The following is a 9,228-nucleotide window of genomic DNA, read 5'->3' as shown; positions in this document are numbered from 1 at the left end:
TACGAGGAAAAAGTTGCAAATTTATTAGAAAAAAGTCGTAAATGTACGAGAAAAAAGTTGTACATTTACAATGAAAAAGTCAAAAAAAAATTAGAATAAAGGTTGTACATTTATAAGGAAAAAAGGCGTAAACCTATGAAAAAAGTCGCAAATGTATGAGAAAAAAGTTGTCAATTCACAAGAATAAAGTCATAATATTATGAGAAACAAATGACAAGAAGAAAGTTGTAATAGTTGGAATAAAACAACAGTGCAAATGGGAAAAAACAGTTGTTTTACCATGAATAAAGTCAAAATATTAAGAGGAAATTCTCACGAGAAAAACAATTTGACAAGAATAAACTCCTAATATGAGGAAACATAACCTCATTTTAGTAGCACAGAGTTGAAATATAAATGTAAAAAATGAAGTCACAAAAATAGTCATTTTGGAAAATGAGGCTGAGGAAGAAGTTAGAATATTATGGAAATAAAGTCATTAAATTTACAAGAAGAAAGTTGAAATATTGGACATTTAAGAAGAAAACAGCAAAACTGATAAAAAGAGCAAAGAATAAAGTTGATATTTAAAACTGAGATGCACTTTTTCCTTGAGGTATACTTTTTTTTTTAGCATATTACAAAATATCAAAGTGGCAAAGTTGCATCCTTTCATTTTCCACTAAAAGTAAAAGTTTGGACACCTCTGGTGTATTTAATAAGCTCAAGGGAGCGTCAACAAATGTCATGACAGGTCCCAAACAATATATCGATTCCTTTACGTAGTAGCCGTCATATAAATGAAGTACATGATTTTTAAATCTCACGTGATTTACCTTTCTTTGTTTATTTCCGTATACATGACTTTTACAGTTGCTAACTGTGTGGCGTTCCCTTGAGCTCCTCCTGTCTGTCAAAAAGGATTAGCGCTCACCGCGGCGGGTGAGCGACAAGCGCCCACATCCGCTTCAGTCCAACCCGCCAGACGTGTGCGTTCCCCGGGGGAAGATGCGCGTCAAGAGTCCGACCGGATCGGAGTGGAGTTAAGGAGAGTCCACAGGTGGAAAGTTATTTGGACGGAGCGGACAGGTGCCTTCTCTACCTTACCTTCCTCACCGCCCTCGCCCCTCAACCGAGCCATGCTGTGGACACGGTGGCTTTTGTTGCTGATCTGCTGGGGGACCACCAGCGGCCAGTATCAGCAGTGGCAGCCCGAGGAGGGTGACTCGTCCCCGGCTGCGGTGCGAGCGGACTCCCGCCGGCAGCGGTCGCCTCCGCCGGTGGAGCCGCTGGATTTTGGCTTCGTCCCCGCGGCTGTGTACGACACACACGCGTACTACGAAGCAGGGGCCATCGGGATCCTCTTCCACATGGTCCACGCCTTTCTCTACGTTATTCAACCCAACTCCTTCCCGAAAGGTCAGCTTATCTCTTTCCGAATGTTTGTTATCTGCGTACGTTTTCCATTATAGATAATACCCGCTAATCACTTCATTAGCTTCAACTGCACAAGTAGTGGAAATGCGCAGTTTTAAAAGGACAATAATGCTCACTTTTCAATGGCAATCAATATTTTTATTAGCATTTCTTTTTATTACTCTAGTTCGCATTGTAACCAAACCCTCAAAAATAGGAATCGACAGCGCCTCTGCTGGTTGGAGCTTGGCACTGCGCTCTAGTTGGCTTGTGGCTGGAGCGGGAGAGCTGTCTTATTTTTTTTAACCATAAAAGTTGTCATTTTGGAAAATGAGGTGGAGGAAAAAGTTGTAAAATTATGGGAATAAAGTCATATTATTACGGGACAAGAAGAAATAGTTGGGGGGGGACAGCCAAAATGGGGGGAAAAAAGGGAATAAAGTCACAATTTAACAAAAATAAACTCCTAATATGAGAAAAAAAAATAACCTCATTTTAGTAGCACAGAGTTGAAATTGTAAAAAAAAAAAAAAATAATAATAATAATAATTTATTTTTAAAAGTCATAAAAGTTGTACTTTTGGAAAATGGGGTTGAGGAAAAAGTTGTAAAATTATGGGAATAAAGTCATAATATTAAGAGAAAAAAAGCTCAATTGTCATGAGAAAAAAGTCACAATTTTACGAGAATAAACTCCTAATAGGAGCCAAAAATAACTTCATTTTCGTAGCACAGAGTTGAAATTGTAAAAAATATATATGTTATTTTTTTAAAGTTGTAATTTAAAAAAATTCAATTGAGGAAAAAGTTTTAAGATTATGGGAATAAAGTCAAAATATTCTGAGAAAAAAAGTCACCATGTATTTTTGTTATTCTAGTTAGCATTATAACCAAACCACTCCCAAAAAAGACTGGGGAATCAACAGCGCCTCCACTGGTTGGAGCCTGGCACTGCGCTCTTGCTTGGCTTGTGTCTGGAGCGGTCATTTGAGAGCGAATGTGAATGAATCGTCGTATCCACAGTTTGCGTGAGATGTCGCTTCCACGTGCTCACGCGCAGTTAGCGGCAGTGACCTCAGTGCAAATGACCCGTTCCGCATCCCAAAGTCCAAAAAACCCAGCGAACCCATCAAAGCTGTTCAAACAACGACGTATGCTGCCGTTCCGCCTCTCTCTTTACTCACCGTAGATCCCAGACCCCATGTCCACTGCACGAGATCCACTACATACGCTGCCTGCCTAAAATGCCTTCATAAATCCCTCTAAAATGCACTTTGGACGTGTTGTTATGCGTATACAACAACAGAAAAATAAAAATGGTTGAAATAAAAGTGTAAAAAAATGACTTTAAAGTATTAAAACATTTATCAAATAAATAAATGAAGTCATACATGAATATAAAAATAAAAATGATTTACATGTAAATAAAATAAAATAAAAATGACTTAAATAAAAGTATTTTAAAAATGATTTAAAAATTATTTTAAAATGATTTTAAAAACTAAAAATACATTAATACAAAAATAAAAATGATTTCAATTAAAGTGTAAAAAATAACAAAGCAGATTAAATAAAAGTATTTTAAAAAATAATAAAAATCAATAAAGGAATATAAAAATAAAAATGACTTAAATAAAATGTAAAAAAAATAATAAAAATGACTTAAAAGTATTTTAAAAACCTATAACATAAATAAATTCATATAAAAATAAAAATGATTTAAATAAAAGTGTAAACAAATAACAAAACTGACTTAAATAAAAATATATATAAAAAGAAAATAAATAAACAATAGAAAAATTTAAATTATTTTCGTAAAAGTGTAAAAAAAAATAACAATAGTGACTTAAATAAAAGTATTTAAAAAACTAATAAAATAAATAAATTGATATAAAAATAAAAATGATTTAAATAAAAATGTGAACAAATAATAAAAATGACTTAAATAAAAGTATTTTTTAAAAACTAATAAAATAAATAAATGAATATAAAAATAAAAAGGATTTAAATAAAAGTGTAAAAATATAACAAAACTGACTTAAAAGTATTTTTAAAAAAAATAATAAAATAAATAAAGGAATCTAAAAATTAAATTGATTTAAATAAAAGTGTAAAAACTATTAATAAAAATGACTTCAGTAAAAGTATTTTAAAAAATAATAAATTAATATATAAAAATGACTTAAATAAAAGTGTAAAAAATACTAAAAATGATAAATAAAAGTATTACAAAAATAAATAAAATAAATTAGTCAAGTAATAAATGAATCTAAAAATGATCTAAATAAACGTGTAAAAAAAAGACTGAAATAAATGTATTTTTAAAAAGAAAATAAATTAAGTAATAAATATATAAAATATAAATATAAATGATTTTAATAAAAGTGTAAAAAAAAGACTTAAATAAAAGGGTAAAAAACATACAAATGAAAATGATAATAAAAATATACAAAATAATACAAAGAAATGAAAATGAAAAATGACTTGATTAAAATGGGTCTGGAGGTAATGACCATTGGAAAATGGGGGTCCCAGATTGAGACTATTTGAGAACCCCTGATTTAGGTACACAGCAATGATATATATACCTATATATCTATAATAATAGCCAGGTTTGCTTGTGTATCGATACTGTACCGATAAGATATCGCTAATGGTCATTTTGACTGCATTTCTATGGTGTAAATGAGAAATGTTATTATGCTGGAGAAACGTATGTTGACGTTGCACACCGCTGCAAACGACAAATTGTTAAATAATACCTCCAGGGCCGCCCCGCTGTACACGTCCACAACATGCACTTTGCCTAAGGTGGGCCTCATTTTGCAACAGGGGGCGCATTCTCCACAAATGCGTAAAGGAGGCATGGAGGGCCAGGTGAGCCCGTGGCAGAAGAGAAAAAAGTGAGGAAAAATACCATCATTTTAGTAGCACAGGGTTGAAATTGTACAAAATATACATGTCATTTTTTAAAAAGATTTATTTGAGGAAAAGCTTTTAATATTATGGGAATGAATTCATAATATTATGAGGAAAGAATGTACAAGAGGAAAGTTGAAATAGTTGGAAAAAAACAACGGCTGTAATTTTTCTGAGAATAAAGTCAAAATATTAAGAAAAAAAAAGTCACAACTTCACGAGAATAAACTCCTAAAATGAGGAAAAATAACGCTATTTTAGTAGAACAGAGATAAAATTGTAAAAAATATATATGCTATTTCTTAAAAGCCGTATAAGTTGTTATTTTGGAAAATGAAATTGCAGAAAAAGTTGTAATATTATGGCAATAATGTCCAAATATTATGGCAAAAAATGTACAAGAAAGCAGAAATAGTTGCAAAAAAACAACAGCGGAAATTGGAAAAGAAACAGAATAAAGTCAAAATATTAGGAGAAAAAAAAGGAGGAAAAAAAGTCACAATTTGACCAAAATAAACTCCTAATATGAAGAAAAATGACCTCATTTTAGTAGCGCAGAGTTGAAATATGACATTAAAAAAAGTTAAGCCAAAGAAGTTGTAATTTCGGAAAATTAGTTTGAGGAAAAAGAGGAGCAAAAAGAAAGAGAGCAGTTATCTGCCATTTCTTGTCAGTCCCTGGTGGTGTAACGGTACAGCTGCTGCCTTACTTTAGGCTCACGCTGCTGCCACGGAGCGTCTTGCACCAAAAGTAACCAATTGAGCAAATCAAATTCTATCTTCAGGAGGACACGCATGACGTTGTGGCGGCATGCTGATCTCATGAACTCATGTCGGGAGCAGATTAATGCAAGTAGCGGATCAATCGCCATCGATATTCCTCGCTGGTCACATGAGCCGCGCCCCCGCGTGTGAATATTTGGTGAGGCCACAGGAGAAGCGCTGCGTGTTTGCGAAGGAGCGGTCACGTTGGAGGGTTGGCGCAGCGGAATAGGATTGGAGGGTTTTAAGTTTGCTGCCATTTTGGTGTGCGGGGGTTGTGGTGGGGGGGTGGGGGGTGGCTGGGTAACCAATTAGCAGATCAGCGATTAGAGGGAGGCTTTCTCTGTCACCTGCATCACCGCGTAAGACCTTAATCCGCCGGGACCATATGCTCCCTGCCAGGGGCGCAGGTGAGGCTCCGCCTCAAACTCCAAGTGGGTCAAAGTTGTCGTTCAACTGCCACATCAAACACATGGGACACATGGTACATTGCAAAAGTCTACAATTGCAAATTGGCTGATTTATGGTCCAAAAATTATTATTTTTTTTTAAACATTATTTAGCAAAAAAACAACAGCAAACATTCAAAAGTCAGCAGACATATTACAAGAATAAAATCTAAATATTCTGAGAAAAAGTCCCAATTTCAGAGAAATGAGGACACATAGCATTATTTTACTAGCATAAAGTTGAAATATTACAGAAAAGAGACAGTTTTTTTTTAAAGCCGTAATATTATGAGCAGTAGAACATAGGCAAGTTTCAGGGAAATATCAGTTCCCAACTAAAACAGGGAGAAAAGCAGCGTTTTGTGAAAAGATACATTGCAAGCATAACTATAATATCTAAACAACTATACCAACATAAACAACACAAAAATGCTTGGTTTACATTAAAAAAACAATGTATTTACAAATATGACACCATCATCTATGTACAATTTTCAGAATTGGAACTGAACTATGTGTGTGCACGCATGTGTGGGTGTGCATGTGTTAAAATTTCCCTCCAATGCGTAACCTTCTGCATGCTACACTCTCCTACTTCCTCCTTGCTGTCGAGTGTGTTCTTACATGCAAAGCTCTTATCAAATGCACCTCTGCCACCTAGTGGCGGTTTTTACGTTTTAAATCTGCGTTAAAAGTGACATCTTTTACTGTGCAGTTGCGTCATCCCCTCTTTTTGCCTTTCACGCAAAGAAATGAAATATACAAGACATATAAATACATCTTGTTTTTCTGAGAGGTTGTGTACTGAACAAATATGCACATGAGCACTCAATAAGGTCATCACATCTTACCTTGATGTATTCCCACATAGTATCAGCACTTGGGAGCAAACATGAGGTGAAAGAAAAAGGCTAAAAATACAGTATAGTAGTCCATCTGTGCAGCGTGGGACAAAGTTAGATGATGCGTTGAAAAGTAGGACAAAACTCTGCTTGCATTAAACATACAAAAACTGTGGGATTTGTAATTGTATATTATTTTTTGAATAAAACAATGGTACATATTTCCAAAATGTATATCCCTTTACATAAAATTTGATGTAGTTATCGTTGTAGTTCTACATCGCAAAGAGTTCTACATCACATGCGATTAATTATGAGTTAACTATGGACAATATGTGATTAACTGTGATGGCCCTGTGTGAAAAAGTGATCCCCCCCTGTTAAAACATAACTTAAGTGAGATGAATTGAGATCTATCAGTGTGGAAAAGGTTATAAAGCCATTTCTAAAGCTTTGGGACTCCAGCCAACCACAGTGAGAGCCATTATCCACAAATGGCCAGAACATGGAACAGTGCTGATCCTTCCAGGAATGGGTTAGGCCAACCAAAATGACCCCTAGATACGCAGACACGACTCACCCGAGAGGTCACAAAAGACCCCACAACAACATCCAAAGAAGTGCAGGCCTCACTTGCCTCAGTTAAGGTCAGTGTTCATGACTCCACCATAAGAAAGACACTGGGCAAAAACGGTTCCAAGACCAAAACCACTGCTGAACAAAAACAACATTAAGAACAGAAAACATCTTGATGATCCCCAAGACCTTTGGGAAAATACTCTGTGGTCTGACCAGACAAAAGTTGAACTTTTTGGAAGGTGTGTGTCCCATTACATCTGGCGTAAAAGTAGGGGGGTTGGCGGGAATCACCATACAGTGATATTGTTCTGATACCAATAATCTCGATAGAGCGATATCGGAAGACAAGCCTTCATGTGATGTCATCGATACAGTATTGGCAAAGTAAGACAAACTTTGTATTGCTTTTAAAACATGATTGATTATGAGACGCCACTTTAAGACTGATAACACTGATATTTACAGAAATGCTCGAAAAGCGTCAAACATTTGCAATAAAACATGTTTTCAGACAGCAAGTCAAACATGATGATATGAAAGTATGTAATTATACAAGTGATGTCTGGCATTTTCGTCCTCTCCCTCCTTGGTGTACAGTACAGAATGTTCTTGAACACTTACAAGTCAACTATCTGCTTTGGTGCTATTTTTCATATTTCATTTCAACTTGTGCGTATTTGTTTGCATGCTCATTTTGGCGATAAAGTGCCTTCATAAATTCCTCTAAAATGCACTTTGGACAATAAATGAAGTCATAAATAAATATAAAAATGAAAATGATTTGATATAAAAGTGTAAAAAAATAATATTATAACAAATACATGAATATAAAAATTAAAATTAAAGTGTGAAAAATGATTTAATATAAATAAAAGTATTAAGAAATTAATAAAATAAAATAAGTAAATTAAGTCATAAATTCATATAAAATAAAAAATAGTTAAATAAAAATGTAAAGAAATGACTTAAATAAAAATATTAAAAAATGTATTCAATAAAGTAATATGAAATAGTTACAATAATAATAGTAATAGTAATATGAAAATAAAAATGATTTAAATAAAAGTGTAAATAAATGTATTAAAGTATTAATGCATTAAATTTATTTTAAAAAGTATTTAAAAATATAAAATAAAGACATGATTATAAAATAAAAAATATTTAAATAAAAGTAGTTAAAAAAATAAATAAAATAAATAAATTAAGTCATAAATTAATATAAAAATAAAATGATTTAAATAAATAAATAAAAGTGTAAAACATTTATTAAAAAAGAGTCAATTCAAAAGGAAAAAAATAAGAAAAATAAATACAAATGAAAATAATAAAAAAAATAAAAATAAATACAAATTAAAAGTTTATAAAAACCAAATGTCTAAAATAAAAGTATAAAAAAATAATAATAATAAATTAATATTAAAAAAATGATTTAAATAAATGTGCAAAAAATACTAACTATATATAACTATACTAAATAACTTAAATAAAAGTAAAAAAAATACAATACAATAAATGAATGAAGTCATAAATGAATAAACAAATAAAAATAATTTAAATAAATAAAAGTGTAAAAAAAAAGAAACATGACTAAAATAAAAAGGCTAAAAAATAACAAAAATAAATACAAATTAAAATGATTTAAATAACAATGTACTGTACAAAAATAATACAAGTCAAATAAATAAACCAAAGAAAAAAAAGTAGCTCATACATTTTGTTCACTAAAGGCCGCCCATTAGTAGGTAAAACACTCGGTAAGGAGAGTCTGTGCGGTGTGCTAGCTTGGTGTTAGCTTGCATCTCCCCGCGCCTTCTTTGCCTTCGTTGACGTTGTCGACGCCGCTTGCAAGCACTTCCACGCGGCTGGGTGGTGTGTGTAGACACCTGTACTGTGGAGCTCTCGAGACGAGTCGAAGATCTGTGATAAAAACACTGCAAAATCCAATATGCAGAAGCTGTTGTTGTTAAATGTTGGCTGTTAGATGTTAAACCAGACCCGACAACTACAAAACTGCAATCTGGAAGAGACGCTGGGCTTCGCCGTCTGTACGTGCCACCATCTTGCGCAATATAGTAGATATAATAAGAGAAAATATGACACATTAAGCACAGAGAACCTGTTTACGACCTACTAAATCACCTTTTTAACATGATTAGAGCCCTGTAGACATGAAATAATACCCCTATAGTCACCTTTACACCCCTATTATTCATTGTTTACACTACATTGCTCAGCTGTAATGCGCATGCTATGGGATCACTGCAGGGACACGGACGGCCATGG

General features: G+C 33.3%; 1 protein-coding gene across 5 annotated transcripts in view; it reads left to right on the top strand.

Moving 5' to 3' along the window:
- The first annotated feature begins 904 nt into the window (after positions 1 to 904).
- Positions 905 to 9,228, top strand: part of prom1b (prominin 1 b) — a 44,172-nt gene continuing 35,848 nt past the window's right edge. For 4 of the 5 annotated variants that reach the window (XM_054778076.1, XM_054778077.1, XM_054778073.1 and 1 more), the window contains exon 1: positions 905 to 1,398. In XM_054778076.1, the coding sequence (XP_054634051.1) occupies positions 1,119 to 1,398 (280 nt within the window). In that variant the 5' untranslated portion in view covers positions 905 to 1,118. The remainder of the gene's footprint in view (positions 1,399 to 9,228) is intronic. The other variant, XM_054778075.1, reaches the window with a different exon arrangement.

Source organism: Dunckerocampus dactyliophorus, chromosome 6, assembly GCF_027744805.1.
Source record: "Dunckerocampus dactyliophorus isolate RoL2022-P2 chromosome 6, RoL_Ddac_1.1, whole genome shotgun sequence".
Classification (NCBI taxonomy): domain Eukaryota; kingdom Metazoa; phylum Chordata; class Actinopteri; order Syngnathiformes; family Syngnathidae; genus Dunckerocampus; species Dunckerocampus dactyliophorus.
This window is presented reverse-complemented; position numbering and strand designations above follow the sequence as displayed.